Source organism: Chiloscyllium punctatum, chromosome 8 (assembly GCF_047496795.1).
Source record: "Chiloscyllium punctatum isolate Juve2018m chromosome 8, sChiPun1.3, whole genome shotgun sequence".
NCBI classification, from domain to species: Eukaryota; Metazoa; Chordata; class Chondrichthyes; order Orectolobiformes; family Hemiscylliidae; genus Chiloscyllium; species Chiloscyllium punctatum.
The window spans coordinates 80,281,276-80,308,971 of NC_092746.1; the positions used below are offsets into that span (position 1 = coordinate 80,281,276).

The window sequence follows — 27,696 nt, forward strand, 5'->3', positions numbered from 1 at the left end:
AAGCGCTCTGCTAGGAGGCGCCCAGTCTCCCCAATGTAGAGGAGACCACATCGGGAGCAACGGATGCAATAAATGATATTAGTGGATGTGCAGGTAAAACTTTGATGGATGTGGAAGGCTCCTTTAGGGCCTTGGATAGAGGTGAGGGATGAGGTTTGGGCACAGGTTTTACAGTTCCTGCAGTGGCAGGGGAAAGTGCCAGAATGGGAGGGTGGGTCGTAGGGGGGTGTGGACCTGACCAGGTAGTCAGGGAGGGAACAGGTCTTTGCGGAAGGTGGAAAGGGGTGGGGAGGGAAATATATCCCTGGTGGTGGGGTCTTTTTGGAGGTGGCGGAAATGTCGGCGGATGATTTGGTTTATGCGAAGGTTGGTAGGGTGGAAGGTGAGCACCAGGGGCGTTCTGTCCTTGTCATGGTTGGAGGGTTGTGTCTGAGGGCGGAGGTGTGGGATGTGGACGAGATGCGTTGGAGGGCATCTTTAACCACGTGGGAAGGGAAATTGCGGTCTCTAAAGAAGGAGGCCATCTTGTGTGTTCTATGGTGGAACTGGTCCTCCTGGGAGCAGATACGGCGGAGGCGGAGAAATTGGGAATACGGGAAGATGAGGCATGGGGGGCCGGGGAAACAGAAGTCTTGGAGGAGGTGGAGGGCGTGGGTGGTGTCTCGATCGTATTTGGGGAGTTTCTGGACTAGGGGGGATAGGACAGTGTCGAGGAGGCCCCCAACGGCTCATCTTCACCATGGATATCCAAACCATGAGAACACACACCAGATCATCAACGCCACACTCACACGAATCCGATTCACTGGAGAGGAAGAAAAGGACAACCAACTCCCATTCTTAGACGTGATGGTACAGAGAACACTGAACGGAGAATTCACCACAAAGGTATACAGGAAAGCCACACACACAGACCAAGTCCTAAACTATGAAAGCAACCACCCCAACACACACAAACGAAGTTGCATCAGGACACTATTTAAAAGGGCCACAACACACTGCAGCACACCAGAACTACAAAAAGAGGCAGAGGAACATCTCTACAAGGTATTCGCCAAAAACGGATATCCTCGCAATTTCATCAACAGATGCCTAAGGGAGAGACAACGGAACGAGGACATGCCACAACCCAAAGGACTAGCCACACTACCATACATCAGGAGCATTTCTGAACTGACAGCCAGACTACTGCGACCACTAGGACTCATAACAGCACACAAACCAACAGCCACGCTCAGACAACAACTCACCAGAACGAAGGATCCGATACCCAACATGAGCAAAACTAATGTAGTGTACAAAATCCCATGCAAGGACTGCACAAAACACTACATCGGACAAACAGGAAGACAGTTAACGATCCGTATACACGAACACCAACTAGCCACGAAATGACACAACCAGCTATCCTTAGTAGCCACACATACAGACGACAAGCAACATGAATTCGACTGGGACAACACTACCATTATAGTGCAAGCCAAACAGAGAACAGCCAGGGAATTCCTAGACGCATGGCACTCATCCACAGACTCTATCCACAAACACATCGACCTGGACCCAATATACCGGCCACTACAGCGGACAGCTCGAACTGACAACCGGAAGCGGCAGAGACAGGCCACTATAAATGCCGGAGGAAACAGCACAGAAGCGCTTCACAGGAGGCTCCCAAGCACTGAGGATGTCACCTAGACAGGGGACGAAACGTTTGCAAGACAAATTCCCAGCTCGGCGAACAGAACCACAACAACGAGCACCCGAGCTACAAATCTTCTCCCAAACTTTAAAGTTACCTCAGATTACAATGGGATCATGATCAGATGAGCCAATGGGCTCAGGAGTGGCAGATAGATAAATGCAAGGTGCTGTATTTTGGGAAAGCAAATCTTAGCAGGACTTATACACTTAATGGTAAGGTTCTGGGGAGTTTTGCTGAACAAAGAGACCTTGGAGTGCAGGTTTGTAGCTCTTTGAAAGTAGAATCAAAGGTAGATAGGGTAGTGAAGAAGGCATTTGGTATGCTTTCCTTTACTGGTCAGAGTATTGAATATAAGAGCTGGGAGGTCATGTTGTGGCTATACAGGATGTTGGTTAGGCCACTGTTAGAATATTGTGTTCAATTCTGGTCTCCATCCTATCGTAAAGATGTTGTGAAATTTGAAAGGGTTCAGAAAAGATTGACAAGGATGTTGCCAAGCTTGGAGGATTTAAGCCATGGGGAGAGGTTGAATAAGCTGGGGCTGTTTTCCCTGGAGAATTGAAGGCTGAGGGGTGACATTGTCATGAGGGGCATGGGTAGGGTAAATAGACAAGGTATTTTCCCTGGGGTAGAGGGCATAGGTTTAGGGTGAGAGGGGAAAGATATAAAAGAGACCTAAGGGGCAACACACGGAGGGTGGTATGTGTATGGAATGAACTGCCAGAGGAAATGGTGGAGGCTGGTACAATTCAACATTTAAGAGGCATTTGAATGGGTATATGAATAGAAAGGGTTTGGAGGGATATGGGCCGGGTGCTGGCAGGTGGGAATAGATTGGGTTGGGATATCTGGTTGGCAGGCATGGGTTGGACTGAAGCGTCTGTTTCCATGCTGTACATCTCTATGACTCTTAAGTAAGGAATCTTTCTAGACATCAGCGAGGTCTTACGTTGAATAAATTGGGGTAATCTAAGTACAACTCCCAATAAATAAGAACCTTCACAAACTTGAGCAAAACAATCAAAGACTCATTTTACAAGATCACACCAAAAAAGCCCAGATAAATCAGGGAGTAGTAATTCGGTGGTGACAACTCTGGGCTTTAAATCCTGTAGGAGAATCAGTTGTTGATTATGTTGCTTAACAGCCGTTTGCATATTCATTAATGTTTAACCATGTGAGAAATGTCAATGACATGCTTGTGTGAAATGGAGTATCATTGGAGAGAGAAGTCCAAGCTATGAGAAGATAACATTGTAAAATTTGCATATACTGTATTCAGCCAGTAGGACTGTAAGGAAATGGTAGAACCTGCTTAGTTTTTATACCAATTTTATATTGGAACAGAAATAAAGATATAGATTAGAAGCTTGCATTTATATAGCACCTTTCATGACCTCTAGACATCCCAAAGAATGGTATCACATCTTGACAATATTTCATTGCCTGTAGTGTCAGAAGTCGCTCCTGACATGGGAATTATCTGGGAAACTTTGATGATAAATCATTATAATTTGGATTCCTCTTAGTTTGAAATGACTATGATCACTGTGGAATTGAAAGTAAAACTGAATTTTTAAAATAAAATTTTTAAAGAGTAATTCAGCAATCTGAGCCTCAGTCACTAGACTCACATTTATTGGCCAACCCATAGCTGGTGGTGATTGGCATTTTCAACTTTACATGCAATTTTGGGTATACCCATAATGCCGCTCAACTGCTCTCAGTTAAATTCTGGCAGAAAAAAAATAAAAATTCAGTTACTTTCCCAAGTTTTTGCAGTAATATTATATGTTTTCTTGCCCGCTTTATGCCTTCTTGAGATATGCATTATCTTGTAGCCAAAACTGCAGCTGTGCAGATGCATCCTCTCAGTCAAGTATGTACATGTATTATCTAGATTGACTTGCAACCTTTTGCCTTTGAGGAACCACTTAATATCTACTTGTTACCATAGGCTGACATGGATCAGACTGATTATGTGTCATGTGGGCAATTGTATAATGCATAGCCACAAAGTGCCCATCTAAACCTAATCACAACCCTAAATCTAAGCCTAACTCTAGCACATTGCATTTTTAACTAGGCACTGTTCTATTGTTTTTCATTTGCATTTGTTTAATTTGTAAAAGTAGTCACATGCATGGATTTTATTTCTGTCACTAATGAGAGTGCAGGTAAACGCATCTGTAAAATGGAAGTCCTTTTTCATATTCATCGTGCTTATTTTTCTGACACTGGTAACTAGAAGACCATATATCTAAAACAATGAATATTTCTGCAACAAATAAGATAAAGGTTGCCGTTAAGTATAATTACACAGACTTTAACCATTTCCTCTTTGAAAAAAGGACTTTGTAATCAGCACATTCATAGTTGCCCTGTGTGGAGTTGCTCTGTTCTTTAAACATCTTCAGAAAGGGTCTCAATTGCCAGCAATTCTGCATGTTGAAAGGGACTGGCATTTACCTCATACTGTAAATCCGGGATTGACACAAGCTGGCCAAATCTCCTTATAACAAAACAATCATTTGGCTCCTCTTCACCATCATATTCCAAATCCAACAGCAAATATGTACTATAATCACTCATCAATCAATTATTTAATTAATCCTATGTTTCAATATGTCGTAAAAGAAAGTATCTTGCCAGTGTCGATCTTCCTTATTTTTAAGCCTAATCTATAGGTGGTTAGTGATATTATTAAAATAATTATTGGAGCACATTCACTCACTAATGTTGGTAGATGTTATCTTAGGCTGTCCTTTGTTACATTAATTCTGCCATGAGCTGGAAAGGTCAGGGTTATTGTCGTTCAGTTAGCTAGCAGATGCAATGAGTCTCTGGGCGGTATATATCTTTACATGCATTACGATACTTGAAATTGAAATAATTATTGAAATTGGGGTCTCCTCACATTTTGATAAAAAGTGATTTTTAATAATTGAGTAACTATAAATCTCAGACATCAAATATTCTGCAAGATATGGCCAATCAAATGTTTGACATTGCCTAAAGTTGCTATCTTTCAACATCTTCCTGCTATTCTTTATGCCAGATTGTCTTTCCTTCCTTACTGAAAGATAAGCCTTTCAGACATTTCACATGCTTACCTAATTGCTGATAATTTAATTATTTCTGATTATCAATTGATTGGGATTTTCTCAATACTCCATAACCAACCTTGCAATTATCCAAGTTCCCTTAAACAGTACTCAGTGAAAGAGATCAGCAAATGCCTTTCATACTTCCCAATTTTATAAAGTTGCTAACATTAGAATAAAATATAACATTGCACATAGGATGAGTCAAGTGGTTTATTGTATTGGTGGTTCCACAGTTTAAATAAATCAAGAACGATGTAAAAACAGTACTTTCACCAGGGACAGTGGGAGGGAGAATTTTGTCATCCCTTGCCCAGAAAAAAAGGGTAGAACAGGGGTTAGGATCAAATCTGTCTTTTTATCTGCTTCTAAACCAGCCTATGAAATTTTAAAGGTCATGGGCGGCACGGTGGCACAGTGGTTAGCACTGTTGCCTCACAGCCCCAGAGATCCGGGTTCAATTCCCGCCTCAGGCGACTAACTGTGTGGAGTTTGCACGTTCTCCCCGTGTCTGTATGGGTTTCCTCCGGGTGCTCCGGTTTCCTCCCACAGTCCAAAGACCTGCAGGCCAGGTGAATTGGCCATGCTAAATTGCCCGTAGTGTTAGGTAAGGGGTAAATGTAGGGGTATGGGTGGGTTGCGCTTCGGCGGGGCGGTGTGGACTTGTTGGGCCGAAGGGCCTGTTTCCACACTGTAAGTAATCTAATCTAATCTAATTAATTCAGGCTTCCAAATTATTCCAGTGGGCCATTTTGGAGCACATAAGCTCACTAATGTTGGTAGATTTTACCCGGCTCAGGTGCCCATATTTAAAAGCAGAATAAAGTAGACACACCCTCACTTCCATTGCTTCAGTTAAAACAGTCATCAAGTTAGAGTTGGAAAAGTATTTGCATAAGAATAATTGATTGAACAGTTGCTAATATGAATTCAGAAAGTTGAGATAATGATTCATCAACCTCCTCCATCTTCTGGTGGAACTAACAATCCAAATTGCCCATGGGAAGCCGTTGAGTATTTACTTAGCTTCCAAAAACGATCTGGCAAAGACCCGTATGAAAGGCTATCAAAGTGCAGGGAATGAAAAGCCTGGAAAAGATTTATTTTAATTGGAAGATAGAAAACAACACATATTGTAGAAATTATATTGTGGTGTGAGTAAGATAGCTATCCTTAGTAGCCACACACGCAGATGACAAGCAACATGAATTCGACTGGGACAACACTACTATTATAGGACAAGCCAAACAGAGAACAGCCAGGGAATTCCTAGAGGCATGGCACTCATCCACAGATGCAATCAATAAACACATCGACCTGGACCCAATATACCGACCACTGCAATGGACAGCTAGAACTGACAACCGGAAGTGGCAGATTCAAACCACTACAAATGCCGGAGGAAAGATCACAGAAGCGCTTCAGAGGAGGCTCCCAAGCACTGAGGATGTCACCTAGACAGGGGAAGAAACGTCTGCAACACAAATTCTCAGCTCGGCGAACAGAACCACAACAACGAGCACCCAAGCTACAAATCTTCTCACAAACTTTGGATATCCCAGAGTTTGGGCCCATGCTTTCTGATTTCTATAACATTCATCTTAACAAATTGGGATATTAAAAGCTTGCTCTCAGTACCTTTAACAACTTGCTAGAGTCAAGAATAGTCTCATCAGACTGGACGAATGTTTTCAGGAAACTTTGAAAGGTACGAGATAAGTAAAAAGGTTGAGGAATTTAGGGAGAGCATTGTGGTTTGGAGTTGAAATCATTGTTTGACAATATTACACCAGACACTAGGATGAATGAGTAAATCTTGGATTATTCTAGTTGGATTCAATGTCTCATCTCAGCTGTAGTTCAGTTCAGAACTCCAGCAGCGGTGGTCTTTCGTACATTTGACTGTTCTGCTGTGATTGTCACATAACGTGTGAATTTGCAGTTTTTTAAAAAGGACTGTAAACTATTAATAAAGTTCAGAAAAGTTTTTAAATGTTCAGAAATGCAGCAATCCTCATCATGTGTGAACAGATTTGTTGAGGTCTAACAATTCACTCTCTGGGGGGGAGGGGGTGGGTGGGAAATGCCTTCAAGTTTTCTTAAAAACAAATTTTCTTCTCAACCTCTTAGAGTCATAGAGATGAGTGATGATATGACACATTTCTGAGTAGGTGAGAATTGAACCAAGTCTCCTGGCTCAGAGATAAGGACACTACCACTACACTGCAAGAACACTTAGAAGTTTTTTTTAAATAATGCTGCAAATATGGAACTACTGCATGTGCTACTAGTGTGAATCATAACAATAGCAGTTTCAGTTGCTTGAGTGCTTTGTTTTCTCAATGGCTGTTTATTAAGAGAAGGCAAAAGGTTGGGGCAGTCGTTAACCTTATTCCACATCTGCATCTTCAGAGGCATGTATTAAGGCACAATGAAATGTTTTTTTTTGGCTGACAACAACTGTTGGCACTACTGAGTAGATCCGCAACACTCTGACTGGAATCAATTTCTCCTAACCTGTTTCTTAATTTACATTGACAGGACTCTTGGTTCTGAGTTCTAACCTAAAGCAGAAGCTGGATCAAATGAACAGCTGAAACAAATCATGATTACATTCCCTGAAATGGCTCCAGCAGCTGTACGCCAGGCCTAATGCTGCAGAGGAAGTAAGGCCCCTGAATAGGAGGTGTAAAAAAAGCTAGCAGTGCTTAGTTTTGGTTGATTGCAATCGTTGCTGTGTTTGTGCTCAGTGCCTAAGACAGAAGTGCTCCTGTAAGAGCAAGTGATATCCTTGGATCTAGTTTGGTATGCTAGATCGACATCTCATGACACCTGGTCCTGAGCACCTTTTTGCTGAGGTAAGGAGCCATTTTATTGTTGCACAACAGAGGCTCAGAATTGAGCCATGTTTCACAGAACAATGTATTTGTATGATGTTGTTTGCATGTGACAATCAAGATCTCCAGTTAACAAATGATTAACAAAATATCGTAACATTCCTTTGGTGACAATTTTGTTTGTCTGGCAACTATTGACATAGTACATAATAGTGATAGCTGTTTTCAGACAGAGACTCCAGTATACATAAATCAAACACAGTTTTCTTTCATTTTTTTCTTTGCCCTGCTAAAAAATGATGTTGTGGAGTTTGAGGGCATGTTGATTGCTTTATTTAAATGCATGGGTGTCCTGTCAATTAGACTATTATTTGTAACAATTGTTTTAATAATTCAGCTTTGCAGCTATTTCCACTTGTACTAAGAGTTAGAATTCTGAGCTGGCCACAAGATTTAAAAACAAATTAAAAACCTTTTTGGCCTGTTTAACTTCAACATACGCAATGTCTTCAAGTAAAATTGCCTGGCAATTTTTGTTTTGTTTATAAATACATTATGATTTATATCAGTCACTAAGAAATACACATGCTTCTTTGAATATTTGCCAATAATTTTCTTGAAAATCACCTGAAAGAGACAATTTATGTCTATTTATTTGAAAGAAGGATTTCTTAAACTTTGCAAAGATGTTAACAGCCAATTAACTGACTTTAGGGTTGTAGGATTTATTAATAACTTTTGGCTTTGTTATTGGCCATTGTAGAGCAAAATCTAAAGTACAAGCCAAAACCATAGTCCCTATATGTCAATTAGTAATGAGACAGTGGAGCAGGGAGGCTCAGAACAGAATCTGCAGTCATTGTTTTTACCATGTAAAATCCAGGTTGAGCCAAATTTAATGGTGGCTCCCCATTATTTGTGTTTCTTTTCTCTGTTTTAACATGCAGCTGCCAGACAGACTGAGAGATCACACTGGGTGCAGAGATGGTAGCGGGCAAGGTCATTCAGGCAGGCTGGGCGATTGTGGGATAAGGGGATCGGAAAGCCTTCCTTGACTGCTATTTTTCCTGAGCCGTGGGAAATCCAGCCAAAAGTGCTTGCACTTATGAGGCATGTAGCCTCGTAAAAACTATTTAAATTATAGATGTGCCTCTGGAAAGCAGTTGGCTGCCAATCCCAACCCTGCTTCCGTTAAAATTGGAAGTGGATACATTTTTGAAATTTTAACCGTCTTGTGGGAAGGTTAAAATTCCTCCTACGTGTCACTTGGAATTTGAAAGAGTACATTAGATTAATGTATCAAGTCAAGACTCTTCATTAGAATGTCCTGATCTCTTTTTAGACTTGTAAAAATTGTTGCTTCAATCCATTGCTGTTTGAAGAAATCATGCTTTTCTATCCCTTGTTTGAGCTGCTGACATTTTATTTAAATGATGATTTTAGGTCTAATGCTGGTCAATTCAACTTAAAGAGAAGAGGGTTGTCACAAAGGAATTCTGAACTGTTAAATTAATCACACTGGGTATTTGAAGTGTCTGACAGCAGGGGTAACACCTGTTCCTTGAGAAGCTCCATGTCCTTATTTGGTAAACTATTAAACATTGAAGAAGGCACTAACAATATAGACTGGAAGCTTCAAATTGTTAACTGGCAGCTGTACTTTTAACTCAGTATGCTGCTTTACACTGTTGGTGTTCCCTTTTCATTCAGCTTTTAATAATAAACTCAGTTTATTCAACATTGCAATCCCATAAAATTTGGGATTTGTAACAAAAATTTTAATATATTAAGTCCATTTTTGAAAGTTTGATTTCAGCATACTTTTAAACTCTTGTTCGTTTTCTTCCAAACAAATTTGAGATGCTGTTTAGACTTCACTTCTTAGTTTTAAGAGACATAAATAAAGTTTAAATCTATATGAGCAACAGTGGAATGTCTACTACTGCTGGTATGTTCCCTGAAAGACAAATGCGAGCAGTTTTGTTTTTGTTATGTTGGACCAAATTGCTGAAGATGCTGGAATCTGTACTGAAAACAAAAGAATGCTGGAGATCACAATGGGTCAGGCAGCATCCATGGAGAGAAAGCAAGTTAACATTTTGAGTCTAGATGACTCTTCATCACAGCTTCATCAGACCCTGATGAATAGTCACCTCAACTCAATACGTTAGCTTGCTTTCTCTCCACGGATACTGCCTGACCCGCTGTGATCTCCAGCATTTTTTGTTATGCTTTTTAAAAAATTCATTCACAGGATATGGACATCATTGGCTAGGCCAGCATTTATTGCCCATTCCAGAGGCCAGTTAAGAGTCAACAACATTGCTGTTGGTCTGGAGTCAGATGTAGGCCAGACCAGGTAAGGATGGCAGTTTCCCTCAGCTAAAGGACATTAGTGAACCAGATGAGTTTTTTCCAACAATGGATTCATAGTCATCATTAGACTTTTAATTCCAGATTCTAACCCAGGTCCCCAGAATATTACCTGGGTCTCTGGATTAACACTTCTGCAGTAATACCTCAAGGCCATCAACTAGCGTCCATTAGTATCTAACTTTTCTGTTCATATACTGAAGTAGTCAGGGATGTGCTTTTATTTTTATTATTTCTCGTCATTTTTTTTGTCCAGAATTGTGAAAGAAAGTGCAAACTGTTTTTCTTTTTCACCGCCCTTTCTCTGCTTCCTCTTCTGAAAATAATTCTTGTTTACTTTTGATTCATAATTCTACTAATACTGAAGTATTAAAGGTGAAAAACAATGCAGAAAATGTGCTTTTTCAGGAAGGTCTGTACAGATTTTGATAAAGAACCAAATCATGCTTGATTAGATGGCACTAAATAAACAACAGCATGTGAACATGTCACTATTGAGGTGTAAAGTGCTTAGCAACTAGGAATAAGGTTAAGAATGATAGATGATTTATAGATTTGTGTTGCTGTCTTTAATTCCATTAAAATCAAATTTTGTGCTTAATTAACTGTGGTTATTTACAACATCACTATATTTGCATACTAATTGCATTTTAAACTTATTTCAGAAAATCAACTTTCATAGTTAATACATGTACTACTTTAAAAAAACATAACCATTGGTAATAGGTGTTAATCACCCTCTTATATAAGGAAAGATGAACATTTATATGGCATTTTTGACGACCATTGGATGGCTCAAAGTGCTTTACAGCCAATGAAATACTTCTGAAATGGAGTCACTGTTGTAATGTAGGAAATGTGACAGCTAATTTGCACACAAGTTCTCATAGATAGTGAAGTGATAATGACCAGAAAGTAAATAATTATTGAAGTGGAATTGCATTCCTTCAAGTTGTGCCCATAGTTAGAAATGTAAAATAAACTTTTTTTTGTAATTTTTGTCACTTATTTCAGTTTTTTAATCCAATTCTTTTTTCTCTTTCTTTCTCTCTGTACCTGAGTTTACATTGAATTGGCTTACTCTCCTTTTCAGTTTTGAAATCTGGCTGAGCAATTGTACATTTACCTAATGGGACAAATAGCAAACTGCCTTGTTACACCAAAATCTACTGACTTCTTTTTGGAGTTCAGCATTGTGAAGGACCTCACATGGAATGAATTTAATTGAGCAGTTACTTTTATCTCTGAATAATTTGTCACAACGATTTGGAGCCTACATTCTTTTTTTATTCACTCATGAGATGTGGACATCGCTGGCTGGTGATTCCCCATCCCTAGTTGCCCTTGACAAGGTGGTAGTGAGCTGACTGCTTGAACCGCTGTAGTCCATGTTCTGTAGGTAGATCCACAATACTGTTAGGGAGGGAATATATGCTTTAGTAATGTTGGTAAAATATGTTGCTTTTGATACAGCAGATGAATGGTTTAATAATTTCTACAAGATTTTCATCTGTCATTTTAATGCTATATTAACCCGTTGATTACTATTTTGTACCTAAGCTTTTTTAGTACCTGGAATTATGCACTTCCCACTGTATTCCTGCGTTTCTGTACTTGAGTACACATGACAATAAAATCTAACATCTAAATTTTGTTTTAAGCTGACTAAAACTAACCCAAAAGTAGAGGGGGGTTTATTGCCAAAAGTCTGTAAATGTTGGTTTCTGAATTTAGAAGGCTTCGGTAATGAGGTATCATTGTGGGCTGTTAGTGTCTGGATGAGGGTTAATTTGAGCCAGGTCTTTTTTGGTGTATAAACTTCTCATGAAGCTTGAGAGTTTGAATGTGGTGAAGTTGAATTGGAGGACTAGGGCAGCCAGTTTACTCTGAAAGGTATCAAAGAAGATGTTGAGGCTCTTGTGGTAGAGGGGTAGCATCCCTATTTTTGAGCCAGGAGGCCTAGGTTCAGGTCCCACATGTTCCAGAGGTTTGTAATAACATATTTGAGCAGATTGATAAAAAAAAAATAGGTTTTATTTTCTCAAAGATGTTGGCTGGACAGTCAAGGCCTGTCTTTAACACTGCAAGTGAATGAGTTTTGAATGCATTGAGATCTCACTTTTAACAAAATGTAGCAGACAGCATTGCAACAGATTACCAACAAAAGCGGGAGAAAAAAAATCACAACACTGTAACAGTGACCTGTGGCGTTAGACAGTCAGAAATATTTCAATTCTTTTACTGAGGTAGCAACACTCTTTAAGGGAAACTGCAGAGTTTTTTTCCCTTTTTCATGGAATTTGTTGCCTAAGTGCTTTGGAAAAGGTAGTATTGAGGTACCTCTTTAAACTGCTGTAGTCCATGTGGCGTAGTTAGACTCACAGTGCTGAAAGGGAAGAACAGAGTGACGGTGAAGGTGGTTGGCTTGGAGAGGAGCTTGCAGATGGTGATGTTTCTATGTATCTGCTTCCCTTAACATGTAAGGTGATTGACAGTTTGGGAGGTGCTGTTGAAAAAGGCTTGATGGGTCTGTTACAAATTCAATTACAATCAGTAGCTCTTAAAAAGAGATTTAAACTTCAAATTCCTCCCTGAAAGAATGACACAACAAGAATATTTGATTTCAAACATGCACTGCAACCAAATCAATAAAGTATTTTGTTTTTGTAGGCAATTTGTACTTTAAACTACTGAAACTTGCCAAACATCCCACTTCCAATGTCATCCCACTTACAGTCCTTGGACCTAACAGGGCTGCATTTACTACCAGCTTCTAATGGCTTCCCCTGTTTCCCTTCTGTTAAGTAGTATTAACTTCAAGTGGCCATCACAAGATACTTTGCAGAGTTTTCGGAGTTTCATAAGTCCAAAACCAACAGTAAAGCCTGTCCTATACTAGAACAAATTACCAGGAATCTGTAAACCAGGTGCAGCTAGAGGTATTCTGAACTGGCTGTGGTGATTCACAAAGGCAGCCAGCTTTTTGTCTCTGTTGGCTATCTGCTATTCATTTACTTGCAAGGAGGCCTGTAACCTGATCTCAAACATGGCTTCCTCTGCACTCTTTCCCCATGGCAACATGAAACATTAATCTTGCATCCAGGTAGAACTATTGATTAGCTGATCTTAACACCAACTCTCTTCCAAATTAGAAGTGTAAGTGGACATGGTACAGTGCAACTGTGTCTATGCTATCTATTCTTTTTTACAGACTTGAGAATCTACTCACTACTCACTAAAGTCAGACTGCCTCCTCTGCCTCTAAACATAAATGTAAATTTACATGTGAATGAACCAAAACTGCAACCCATTCTAAAAGATGAAAGACTTAACAGCAATCTAGGTTTGTTCAATATATCATTTCAGTTGCATGACACTGTAATCTTTTCCTACAAATTCTGTGTCTTATGGTTCTGCTCCACAGTTACTGATGAAGGAGCAGCACTCCGAAAGCTAGTGCTTCCACATAAACCTGGTGTTGTGTGTTCTTTTAACCTTTTTTATTTTTGAGTAAGAAAGGGTTGTTGAGGATAACATTGTTAATGTGGTGTAATTACATTTGTATTTCTTACAACATGTAAGAGGCTTGTTTTTTGGTAAACTTAAGGTCCGTGAAATAAATGGGTCAACGTGGATGCAAAATTTGTTGAGTGACAGGAAACAAAGTAGTGGTGAACAGTTTTTTTTTGTACTGAAGGAAGGTATATCATAGGGTTTCCAAATTATTAGTTTTAAAGCCATTGCTTTTTTTGATAGAGAGTAACGATCTAGATTTGGGTGTAGATTAGATTACTTACAGTGTGGAAACAGGCCCTTCGGCCCAACAAGTCCACACCAACCCTCCGAAAAGCAACCCACCTAGACCCATTCCCCTATATTTAACCCTTCACCTAGCACTACGGGCAATTTGGCATGGCCAATTCACCTAACCTGCACATCTTTGGACTGTGGGAGCACCTGGAGGAAACCCATGCAGACACAGTCAGTCGCCTGAGGAGGGAAATGAACCCGTGTCTCTGGCACTGTGAGGCAGCAGTACTAACCACTGTGCCACCATGCCGCCCAATTGTACAGGGCACAATTTTATACTTACAGAATACACAAAACTTGGAAGTATTGTGAGCAGGTTAATGGAATGGGTTTATAAGTATCAGATTAACTTTAATGTAAACAAATGTGAGCAAAGAAAAACAACATAAAATAAAGGGTACAATTCTGAAGGCAACTCTCTGTGCAGGAGTACAGGGAAATCTCATTATTCAATAATTTGTTGAATGTGACAGAACAGATAAAGTGACAAATAAGTCACTGGGGATCCTAGAAAAGAGGCATGCAGTACAAAAACAGGATGGTTTGGTGAAAGTCTATAAAACAATGGTAGCCCTCAACCACAGTATTGTGACCATTTTTGGATGCTACACTTTGTACTAGGGTGTGAATGCTTCAGAGAGGACACAGGAAATATCAATAAGAGTGGTTTCAGGGATGAGAGACTTCAGTTATCAGGACGTTTTGGAGAAGCTGGAGTGTTCAAAATCATGAAGTCTGGAGAGATAAGACAGAATGAAACTGCTCATGAAAGGATTCAGAATGAGGGAACTCTGATTTCAAGTGCGTGGCAATAGAGTCAAAGCTGACATGAGACATTTCCTTATGCATTGAATGATTTAGATCTGAAATGTGGAAAGTGTGGTGAAAGGCATGTTTCAGAAGGGTATTGGATAGTTATCTGAAATGTCGACATTTTCAAGGCTATGAGGAAAAGGCAGGGTGGGATCAGCTGGCTTCATGTGGAGAGTTGACATTGACTCAACAATTTTGGATTTAGTGGTGCTGGAAGAGCACAGCAGTCAGGCAGCATCTGAGGAGCAGCAAAATCAACGTTTCGGGCAAAAGCCCTTCATCAGAAAGTACTGAAAGAAATTGACTCAACAATGATTAAATGACTTCTTCCTGTCCCTTACCCATTCAGAATCAGATAGTAAAGGTAAAGTCACTATAATCTTACGACCATGGGGCTGCCATCCCATTCGTGAGAAAACTGGTGGTGGTTTAACCTTAGGGTCACCATGCCTCAGGCAAGGGGAGTAGTTGTGAAGGAGAGTCCAAAGACATGCAGGTTAGGTGCATTGGCCATGGGAAAATGCAGGGTTACAGGGATAGGGTAGGGTGAATCTGGGTGGGATGCTCTTTGGAAGATCAGTGTGCTTTTGATGGGCCAAATGGCCTGTTTTCACACTGTAGTCATTCTATGATTCATGGTAACCTTGGCTAGTGTGTGCATTGAACGCACGCTTTTTGCTTCCCTTTACACTGCAACTGATCCATCCAGCCTACGGAACAAACTGACCCTCATGTTGAAAAGAGGTTTTAGATTAGATGAGATTTTTAGATTACTTAGTGTGGAAACAGGCCCTTTGGCCCAACAAGTCCACACTGACCCTCTGAAGAGCAACCCACCCAGACCCATTCCCCTATACCTAACATTACAGGCAATTTAGCATGGCCAATTCACCTAACCTGCACATCTTTTGTACTGTGGGAGGAAACTGGAGCACCCAGAGGAAACCCACGCAGACATGGGGAGAATGTGCAAACTCCACACAGACAGTTGCGCAAGGTGGGAATTGAACCCAGTTCTCTGGCGCTGTGAGGCAGCAGTGCTAACCACTGTGCCAGCGTGCCGCCCATAAGTTTTGAAGTGTGCTATTTCAGAAATCGCTATTCTTTTTAAGGTCTGTTAATGACATAGGACAACGGTATGGCATGCTGATCAGAAAACAAATCAAAGGATGATATTGGATTAATCTATGAATTGTCAGCATTAATGATGGGGAGTATTGTCGATACATAAGGCTCCGAGCCTGTGCAGAATGCTTTTTGAAGGTGCGTCCACCAAAATGTTATTAATGTCCAAGAGGTGAACAATGAAAATGATCCTAGCTCTCAAATATTGAAGCTGTGGGATGGTTTGGGTAAGTAATTTAGGCTGCGTTTTTGGAGAAAAAAGTCTGACATTGTCAAATTGATATTTTTTGAAATTATGGTTTCCTGTTGTCCTGATTTCAGTCATATTTGTGACAAAAATGCTCCTCTTTTTGAAGCGATGAAAGCTGTTTTTCTGTAATCTGATAATTATTGATTCATTCCTAAACTGATTAGAACATGACTATTGACTCATGAATGTGGCATTGCTGACAAAGCCAGTATTTGCTGCCCATGCCTCATTTCCCTTGAGACCAATTAGGAGTCAACAATATTGCTTTGCGTCTGGAGTCCCATATAGACCAGACCAAGCAAGGATGACAGATTTTCTTCCCGAAAGCACATTAGTGGACCAGATGAATTTTTGATAACAAACAATGAGATTGACTGTGAAAATATTATTGAGATGAGCTTTCAATTCCACACATTTTTAATTGATCGAATTCAAATTTCACCAGATTTTGGGATTTGAATTGATATTCCCAGAGTATTAACATGAGCTGCTTGTCTGCTGGTTCAGTGCTACATCTCTCCACTATCAAATATAAACTGGTGTGTTCTAAAAAATAGTATTAAGTAATTCAATATCTTTAAAGTCTCTAATGTATTTATGTAAATTTATTTTCACTTTATTCACAAATGTTTTGTCCACCATAATGAAAATATTATTCATTTTTGCAATATTGATCAACTATTTGCCAGTATGCAATAACTTCTGTAGCTAATACGAATTCCAGATATGGCTAATTGCATTTTGTTTTTGGGCACCATTTTCTGTGATCTCAATATTCATTCTCATGTTCAATATGTGTACGCAATAACCTTTTTGCAGGTGGGCTTGTCGTTGGTAAGATAGTGGTAGGGAAAATAATGGACTCATTACTAAAGCAGAATATAGAAGAAAATCCAAAAATTAGAAACGTAACAATGAAAAGGCATCATGGATTTCAAAAGGGCGAATCTTGTTTTACCACACTTACTGAGCAGATGACCTCTATACCGCTGAAGCCAAACGCCAACTCGAGGATACCTCTTCCTACTGCCCCCTTGACAATGACCCCACCCCCCATCACCAAACCATTATCTCCCAGACCATACAGAACCTCATCACCTCAGGAGATCTCCCACCCACAGCTTCCAACCTTATAGTCCGGGAACCCCGCACTGCCCGGTTCTACCTCCTTCCCAAGATCCACAAGCCTGACCACCCTGACCGACCCATTTTCTCAGCATGCTCCTGCCCCACTGAACTCATCTCTACCTACCTCGACACTGTCCTATCCCCCCTAGTCCAGGAACTCCCCACATACGTTCGAGACACCACCCACGCCCTCCACCTTCTCCAAGACTTCCATTTCCCCGGCCCCCAACGCCTCATCATATCCAATCCCTCTACACCTCCATCCGCCATGACCAGGGCCTCCAAGCCCTCCATTTTTTCCTCTCCAGACGTCTCCAACAGTATCCTTCCACCGACACTCTCATTCATTTGGCCGAACTGGTCCTCACCCTTAACAATTTCTCCTTCGAATCCTCCCACTTCCTCCAGACCAAAGGCGTAGCCATGGGCACACGTATGGGCCCCAGCTATGCCTGTCTCTTTGTTGGCTATGTAGAACAGTTGATCTTCCATAATTACACTGGCACCACTCCCCACTTCTTCCTCCGCTACATTGATGACTGCATTGGTGCCACCTCGTGCTCCCGCGAGGAGGTTGAGCAGTTCATCAACTTCACCAACACATTCCACCCTGACCTTAAATTTACCTGGACCATCTCTAACACCTCCCTCCCCTTCCTGGACCTCTCCATCTCCATTAGTGATGACCGACTTGACACTGACATTTTTTACAAACCCACTGACTCCCACAGCTACCTGGATTACACCTCTTCCCACCCTACCTCTTGCAAAAATGCCATCATGTATTCCCAATTCCTCCGCCTCCGCCGTATCTGCTCCCAGGAAGACCAGTTCCACCACAGAACGCACCAGATGGCCTCCTGCTTTACAGACCACAATTTCCCTTCCCACGTGGTTAAGGATGCCCTCCAACGCATCTCGTCCACATCCCACACCTCCACCCTCAGACCCCACCCCTCCAACCGTAACAAGGACAGAACGCCCCTGGTGCTCACCTTCCACCCTACCAACCTTCGCATAAACCAAATCATCCGCCAACATTTCCACCACCTCCAAAAAGGCCCCACCACCAGGAATATATTTCCCTCCCCTCCCCTTTCCACCTTCCGCAAAGACCGTTCCTGCCCTGACTACCTGGTCAAATCCACGCCCCCCCCGACAACCCACCCTCCCATCCTGGCACCTTCCCCTGCCACCGTAGGAACTGTAAAACCCGTGCCCACACCTCTTCCCTCACCTCTATCCAAGGCCCTAAAGGAGCCTTCCACATCCATCAAAGTTTTACTTGCACATCCACTAATATCATTTATTGTATCCATTGCTCCCGATGCGGTCTCCTCTACATTGGGGAGACTGGGCGCCTCCTAACAGAGCGCTTTAGGGAACATTTCCGGGACACCCACACCAATCAACCACACCACCCTGTGGCCCAACATTTCAACTCCCCCTCCCACTTTGCCGAGGACATGGAGGTCCTGGGCCTCCTTCACCGCCGCTCCCTCACCACCAGATGCCTGGAGGAAGAACGCCTCATCTTCCGCCTTGGAACACTTCAACCCCAGGGCATCAATGTGGACTTCAACAGTTTCCTCATTTCCCCTTCCCCCACCTCACCCTAGTTCCAAACTTCCAGCTTAGCACTGTCCCCATGACTTGTCCGGAATTGTCCTACCTGCCTATCTCCTTTTCCACCTATCCACTCCACCCTCTCCTCCCTGACCTATCACCTTCATACCCTCCCCCACTCACCCATTGTACTCTGTGCTACTTTCTCCCCACCCCCACCCTCCTCTAGCTTATCTCTTCACGCTTCAGGCTCACTGCCTTTATTCCTGATGAAGGGCTTTTGCCCGAAACGTCGATTTCGCTGCTCGTTGGATGCTGCCTGAATTGCTGTGCTCTTCCAGCACCACTAATCCAGAAAAAGGGTCATGCAGCAAATGTACTTCATGTGGATTTACAAAAGGCCTTTTATAAGGTTCCCTATAAAGAATGAAATCTTTAATGAATAAAATCAGAGCATGAGGTTTCTGGGGCCAAGTGGCAGAATGGATTGCTAGTCAGGTTCATTTTGACTTTGGAGTCAACCGCACAGTTACTAAATTTGTGAATATGAGATTGTTCATACTGAGAAGAACTGCAATAAATTACAAAAATACCATTAATCAATTTGAAAAATGGGTAAGTAATTAGTAAATTAAGTTTAAGACCAATAAATGCAAGATGGCACAATTTGGCAGGAAGAGTAGGAACATCATTCATTACTAGAAAGTGCAAGTCTGGGTGGGGGTAGAACAAACGGATTGCCAATCACTAAATGTTAAGGCACAAGACCATAGATAAAGCAAACCGAGGACTAGCTTTTATATGTAGAGGGACAGGTTTTTTTAAGATTTGGAAATTATGTTAAATTTGTATCAAACCTTCCTTAGAATTCACTTCTAGTATTGTGTGCAGGTCTGGTTCTATTTTGTAAAAAGGATTTTGAGGCACTGAAGTGGGTACAGAGAAAAATCCCAAGTATGATACCAGGAATGCATGAGATTACATATCAGGAAAGGATTGACTGTCTGGGTTTCTTTTCCCTTGGATGGAAAAAGGAGCAATCTAAGTGAGGTCATTGAAATTATGAAAGGTTTGGAAGAACATTTCTTCTTGTGGGGAAGAGCGTAACTAGAGATTGCCAATATAACAATTGCCCAGAAATCCAGTAGAGAATTCAGAAGAAACTTTTTTATCCAAATAATTCTGAGAATGTGGAACTTTCAGTCATCAGGAATGGTTGAGATAATAATATAGATGGTGTGAGAGGAAACTAGACTTGCGCATGAGGAAGAAGGAAAAAGAGAATTGCTATGGTATATTTAGGTGCACAAAGACAGAAGTAAGCCAGAGTGCAGCCTAGACACTAGTGTGGCCTAGTTGGGTTGAATGGTGTATTTCTGTATCATATGTCCTATGTAGTTCTGTGACTAACAGTAGACGAAGGGACTTTGACTGCTGAAGTGGGTAGTTTCAGTCAGGATACTTCCGCTGAACCCTCCTTGTTAAAAAGTATCCTGGTATACAGTATATATTGGGTTAGTTAAAAAGTCCATTGAAGTTCTCTGAGACTTTGTCTATTTGAATGAGATCAGGCTTTCTGCCCTTCACCTTACCTCTGCCACACTCGCTCCTGGACCTTCTGTCTATGCCAACTCATGACCCTTGCCACTGCCCATCGCCCCTTATTTTCCATACTAAGTCAGTATTTACTGATCTTCTTCCATGCCTATTCTCCTTCAACGTGAGCCATAAAATAACAAAGGAAAGGGCAGGAATCTAGAATTGAAGCCAGGATGAGATGAGATGTAATTGTATTCAATGGCAGAGCAGATTTGAGGAGCTGAATTGTCTACTCTTGTTCCTAGTTCTTCTGTTCAAATACAATTGTGATAGGTTTTTTCAGTCTGAGCACTATTTATAAATATTAAAACTACTGTTCCAGGAGTGATTTGTAAATGGATGTGTATTTTCTCTCAAATCATCTTACACTATATAAAACTACTGTTTCTTAAAATGGAGTTTTAATAATATTTGTGAATGGAAATAACCTTATAAAAATTGAACTATTGTTACCTCAATAGCAGTTTTGATAATATTTGTGAATGGATGTTTTTATTTCTTAATAGTTCCACCATTTCCTTTCCATGCATCTTTCGTAAGGTAAAAGCATTGATCAGACAATTAAAGTGTCAATAACAGAGATATCAAACATTTTATACCTCTTACTCTCGCCTAAATAAACATTGAGACATTGGCAACAATTAGCTTTAAACCTAGATGATTAAAAGCATTAGCTTAGCAGGGGATGTTATTTTGATCACAGATGTGAATTATTTCTTTTTGGAATTGTTGACATTGCTGGATTTACATATTAGAACAGTTACAATAAGTTGATCTTTTTCTGTGATCCCTTTGTCAACATCTTAATGTTTAATTCAACAAGATTAAGAGGTTTGAAGTGTTTGAAGTCTCTCGATGATACTTATAGAGTCATACAGTCATAGAGATGTACAACACGGAAACAGACCCTTCACTCCAACCCGTCCATGCCGACCAGATATCACAACCCAATCTAGTCCCACCTGCCAGCACTGGGCACATATCCCTCCGAACCTTTAGTATTCATATACCCATGTCTGAGTGACACCTTTATAACATTGTAGGTACAGCAACTTTTTCAAAAATAACATAAATGGGTGTTTGCTTTCTCTTACTAGGTATACTTCTTGGTAATGTATATATTGTTTATTGGGTGATTGGATTTGTGAGGGGCATGACAGGGCATTGATTTGGCCTGAATAATGTAGGAAGCTGGTTCGGAAATGGTTGGCATGTACAGCATAACATCATGGAGAACAATTGGCATGCACAAGAGCATGGAATGAGCATGGCTAAATCCTGGCATACGTATCTTGATTTTGAAGTTGCCTTTTCAAACGTTTAAGAATCTCTGCTATGGTTTCTGACACTGCTGAAGGGATGAAACTGAATGCAATTAAAAGGTTAACCTGACTCCATGAAAATTGCAGGGCCTTATAATGGAGCTCGTCAGGTAAAGAGTGGAGTGTATGGGCTCCCCATTGCAATGTAAAATTGGGGCCCAAGAGTGGGGTGGGAATCCTGGTATTGGTTTCCACCAATGTTCTGTCCATAAAAATGACTCTGATCTTCCAATCACCTGCCAGTTTAACACACTATTGTGTTCTGACACCGGCATTTCTGTCGCAGGCATGCTGCAGTATCCCAGGAAGCCTCAGCACAAGCTCAAAGAATATCACCTCACTTTTCACTTGGGGACCCTGAAGCCTTTAGGACTCCATGTCAAGTTCAATAACCTTAGAGCCTGATTCCATCCTTCCATGTTTTACCCTGCCCACACCTGGTCCTGTTGTGACTTGGGTTGATTTTGGCACAGCCTTTCCATTTTATGCCTATTATCACATCACATGACTTGCTTACAGCATAAGCTACCCATTCTCTGCTACCGTCAGCCCTCATTCTAACATATTCAGCTTCTCGTCTGTTCTGGCCTGCCATCCATAACCCCTTCATTTACCTACCCCTTTCATATCGCATTTTGTCTCGTCAGTAAACTTGGTAATTACACTCCTCCCCACATTTTAATCATTAAATGAAAGCTGAAACTATTGTTCCCTGTATTATGCCACTATTACAACCTGCCTTACCCAAGAAAATCCTCTTCAATCCTATTTTGTTTCCTGTTCATTAACCAATCCTCAATCCATTTTAATATATTATCCTGAGTCACAAGAACAAAGGTCTTCAGTATGAGGTAGTCTGAAATACTGAAAATAAAATCTAGAATTTGAAATTTAACATTGCATTCTCTTATGTTGATTCCTTAACATGAGTGGCTACAAATTCTTGGGTACACTAAATTCATCAAAGCTGTAATCTCCGTTTCCTTGGGACTATGCTGATGGCATAAACCCCATTGATGATGCTGTGACTAAAAGGCCAGATGTGGATCGAGGGGAAGTTTATATTATTGCCGTCTACTGAGTAATGGATGGGCAACATCAGTGATCAATATATCTTTGATATCCTCTGTTGTGTGTAGAAAATCTGCTGGGAGGCTTTTCTGTTGTTAAAGTTGAGAATATGGTGCTGGAAAAGCGCAGCAGGTCAGGCAGCATCCGAGGAGCAGGAAAATCAACGCATCGGCAAAAGCCCTTCATCAGGAATTTCTGTTGTTTTATTAACAGAATAATGTAAGTTTATAAAAAGAAATAATAACTCAGTTTTGGGTAATAAGTGTCTCTTTAATTGTATAAATTTGAATGGTTATATAGTTCAACCTTTGGCTTTCAGCATTTGACATTTTGACTGGTTTTGGCCATAAATGTAGGCAACATTTTAAGATTAGGGGCTAAAAGAGACAATAACATCATTGATATTTATTTGAGTTATCATAATTTGATGGTTAACCACTGATGAATGGTTGAAGAGGACAGGGGAAAGGGGTTTTGAATCTTAATCTTTAACTACTAGGACAACTGGACAAATAACTTCTCTGAATTATACTTGTAATGACCTGTAATATTAAAGTGAAGTGAGACTGATGTAAACATGGGTTGTCACTGAATCCATTTCTTTCATTTGTATCATGACTGAGATCTAAATTTCACATCTTGGGAAAGAAAAGATTGGACACATTCAACCATCTACAGGAAATTTGATCGTACGATTAAAATATTGCTATTTTTAGAAATAAAAAAACCGAATTTATTCTGAGAGGAACGAAATTGCCAAATATATTTAAAAAGCTGATTTCATCCCCCCCCCCAAAAAAACAGTTTTTGTTCTGTTTGACATAAATTCCAATGATGTGTCCGTCTTTTATTGATAATGTTGTGTTTGTGCAACAAATCACATGATGTTGATAGTAAGTAATCTGAGAGTCCAACATGCCTCAAGGTAAAACTGAAAGGACTGTGGATGCTGTTCTGAGGAAGGCTCACCAGATGTGAAACGTTAGCTGATTTCTCTTCACAGATGCTGCCAGACCTGCTGAGCTTTTCCAGCAATGTTTGTTTTTGTTTATACCTAAAGTAAATCTATTCTTTCGGAATCAGTTTAATTTTCTATTCCATTTATGGTTTATTTCTTCTGAATTTTTTTTCTCTTCCCATTGACCCAGAAGGTTTTTGTCTTGGAAGCCCAAGTGACCTTTATTAATTTTGAAGTCTTCAAAATTAGCATGGAAATATTATTTACCCAAATAAACACTGCAGCCAAATTAAAAGAAATGCATGCTTGCAATTGGTTGATTTTCCTTTCCTTATCCTATCCTATTCTAGCCAGCATTCTGTGGACAGTTGTAGTTGGTTAACGCTAAATAACATAAAGAGCCCATCATATCTGAGGTAAACCTACTGTCTCAGAGTTAATTTGAGCTTCTGTTGAATTTGGGCCGCAGTGCACCTCAATAAGCAGCTGTTTCTTTTAAGAAGGAAACAATAATAGTACTTAAGAGCACTTTCTAGGAAGAAGTAAATGCTGAGCAATAAGTGGGGCAAGACTGAAGGCACAATTAGAAAAGATTTAGGAGGCTTTTGAAGGCAGAGATAACACAGGCTGAAGATAAAGGAATTTTACTTGAGGATCAATACAATAGTGAAACCACTAATTAAAAATGAGAGATAGAATAAAATACCAGTTACCAAACACAGCAAGATATGGACAACATGCAACTTGTGCTGATAAAAAGCAAGCAACGTTTGTGCCCTACAAATGCCAGGCATTGACTGTGTCCAACAAAAGAGAATTTCTATTTAATGTTCAACAGCATAGCCATCACTGAATTAATCTCATCAATGTCATTGACCAGAAGCTGAACTGGAATAACCACATAAATACTATTGTTGAAAGAGCAGTGTTGGAGACTGAAAATTTTATGATGAGTAATTTATCTTTGGACTCTCCAAAGACTGATCACCACCTCCAAGACACAGGTCAGGAGTATAACAGAATACTGTGTTTTTGCTTGGTTAAGCATGGCTCCAAAATTACTTGAAAAGCTTAATGAAGGAACAAAGCAGCCTGTTTGATTAGCGTCCCATCCACAGCCTTATATTCACCCCCCTACCAATAGTGCATTGTGCCAGCAGTGTGTGCCGTCTACAGGATGCACTGCAGTAACTTGCCTGCTTCAATGTTACATTCCAAACCCATTAGTTTAACCACTTCAAAAGACCGGGGATAGCAAATGTATTGGAACACCACCATTTTCAAGTTCCCTCCAAATTGTACCCACACTGACTTGATACAATAATTGAGATTAACAGCCATCCAGGTAGTGGATTGACAGGTGAGGAAGGCTGTAAAATGCCAAGGGTGGCTTTCCCATTATCTACCTCACCAAAATCCTACTATGCACAATGGAACCATTGGTAGTCCCACACATCTGTAGGCCAATTGGAGGCTTTTGGATCATCATCCTGCCACAGCTGGGACTGAACCAGCAGCAGAAGATGTCCACAACAGATCCAACGTGGAAAGTTCTTGATGTGTGAGTGTGCTGTTGATGGGAAAAGGTATTGCCTCCTTTAATGGCACCCTGAGCCCATCAGAGGCCCCTCACTGCCACACCTTCTCTCCAACAGGGGCGGCGCGGTGGCTCAGTGGTTAGCACTGCTGCCTCACAGCACCAGGTTCCCAGGTTCAAGTCTAGCCTTGGGCAACTGTCTGTCTGGAGTTTGCACATTGTTTGCATGGGTTTCCTCTGGGTGCTCTGGTTTCCTCCCACAATCCAAAGATGTGCAGGTCAGATGAATTGGCCATGTTAAATTGCCCATAGTGTTAGGTGCATTAGTCAGAGGGAAATGGGTTTGGGTAGGTTACTCTTCGGAGGGTCAGCGTGGACTTGTTGGGCTGAAGGATCTGTTTCCACACTGTAGAGAATCAAACCTAATCTATAAAACTCTTTCACTACCTGTCCAACCTACTGCCTATTTTCTCTGCTCCAGCATACCAGGTCTGTCATCCTGGTACCATTCCGACCCCAGATTTACCACCAGCGCCCGTTTTTTCTGAAGGCGTTGTGGAGGGTCTGTGGTTGCCACTGTTCCCGATGGCATTTCCAGTACATAACATCGAGCTGTTGGCCTCTATCTGGTGTTCTAAGATGGGCTGCCTTGTGGCTAAAGGGTACAAAGTGGTTGTGAGGCACTCCGTCCATTTGGAGACAGGCTCAGGCTATGATGTTACCTATGGGGATGGAATCATTGCTCGTGGCGTCAAATCTGTCTTTATATTCGCTGGGTTCAAATCCTGGAACTTCTCCCTAACACTAGTGATCATCTATCTAAAACATATCCACTGTGATTGTTCAAGAAGGTGGCTCACCACCAACTTCTTAAGGGCAATAAATGAGTAAATTTAAAATAAATCTTGGGATGTGTTACATGGGGAAAAATTATGGAGGGATTTGAAATATAGTTAAGTGCTTTGAATTTCAAATAAAAAGTTTGGGGAGCTGTGATGTTTGGGAATAGTATTTGTCCTCGAACCCCTACAGGGTGGAAACAGGCACTTTGGCCCAACAAGTCCACACCAACCCTCTGAAGAGAATCCCACCCAAACCCATTCCCCATTTCTCTATGATTACCCTGACTAATGCACCCAACTTACACATCCCTGAATACTATGGGCAATTTAGCATGGCCAATTCACCCAACCTGCACATCTTTGGTTTGTGGGAGGAAACCGGAGCACGCAGAGAAAACCCACTCAGACACGGGGAGAATGTGCACACTCCACACAGATAGTCGCCTGAGGCTAAAATCGAACCCAGGTCCCTGGCGCTGTGAGGTAGTAGTGCGAACCACTGAGCCACCCCTTTTAAAGTTTAATTCAAATTCTACTATTTGCTGTGGGAGGATTTGAACTGAGTTTCCAAGAGCATTATCTGGTCTCTGGACTAATAGTCTAGCAATAATACCATTAGGCCATCATTGTAGGTGTGCAAAACGTCATCTGTGAGATACAGACAGCTGTTGAGAGGGTAGAAGGTCATGCCCTTGACCTCCAATCTGCAGTAATCTGGAAGGATGTCAAGATTCAAAAGTCAACACTTTGTTTCAGTGTTGTGTTAGTCAAAACAATGTACCTGGCCAAGTCACTTCGAAAACTCAACTTTAAAAGGAGTTGCCAAATTCATTTAAAACATTTGGTTTGTGTTATAACTGCTTCCTGAAATCTTGCAGGCAGTTGTGTGAAATGACCCGATGGATTGTTCACAGTTAATGTTGTGTAGCGTTATGTTCAGTCATACAGATACCAATGTTCACAGAGTTCACTAATGTGTTCTGAGTAAGAGACTGTAGAAAATAGCCACACAGTACTGTTGGGATTTTGGGCTGGATGGGGTGGTGGGAGTTGTGATATGGGGATAGACAGTCAGCTGGGTTCCCTCACCCATCTAGTGATACTTGCTGCAAAGTGAAGAGCAGGATCTAGCTGGGCTGTTTACATGGTCAGATTGTGGTACCATTGACTTGTCCAGTTCCCACCTGTGCAAATGACCAGATCAGGTGAGGCACCAAAGCCTAAAGAAGTTGACATTTAAAGGGAACAAACAAATATGTTGGTGTTAAATGATGTGGGTGGTGATATTGATTGTCACGCAGTTATCCAGATTACAAAGTGCAAAAATTATGAAGCTATATTTGGTATTTATATTCGAGGTCTGCGGGCTTGTTTCAGTCGATGCAAATCGTTTTGTGACGATTATGGCTTGACTGATTCTAGAGCTTAGGCTATAGTGGTGTTTTAAACAAAACTATGTTTAGTTCAGGATAATTATGTTCATAAACTAAAAAATATAATTAGGCACTGTCAACGATGACTAAAGGATGAGTCCGACATTGTCATCAACATTCCTGTTGCTTTGCCAGTCAGAGAAACACAACATGATCTTCAGACGTACAACAATTGCACAAACAATTGCTTCTACCAACTACTCCATGGGGCAGAGATCCTCAGCCG

The 27,696-nt window shown here is 41.0% G+C and overlaps 1 protein-coding gene across 8 annotated transcripts in view; it reads left to right on the forward strand.

Annotated features, from left to right (window-relative positions):
* The window catches only part of LOC140480693 (voltage-dependent L-type calcium channel subunit beta-2-like), a 349,445-nt gene that overhangs the window by 212,898 nt on the left and 108,851 nt on the right, over positions 1-27,696 (forward strand). The window contains exon 1 of one of the 8 annotated variants that reach the window (XM_072575916.1): positions 7,485-7,664. The exons of the other annotated variants lie outside the window; for them this stretch is intronic. Coding sequence (XP_072432017.1) covers positions 7,614-7,664 — 51 coding nt within the window. The 5' untranslated portion in view covers positions 7,485-7,613. Of the gene's footprint in view, positions 1-7,484; positions 7,665-27,696 lie in introns of those variants that run through there. 8 annotated transcript variants of the gene reach the window in all.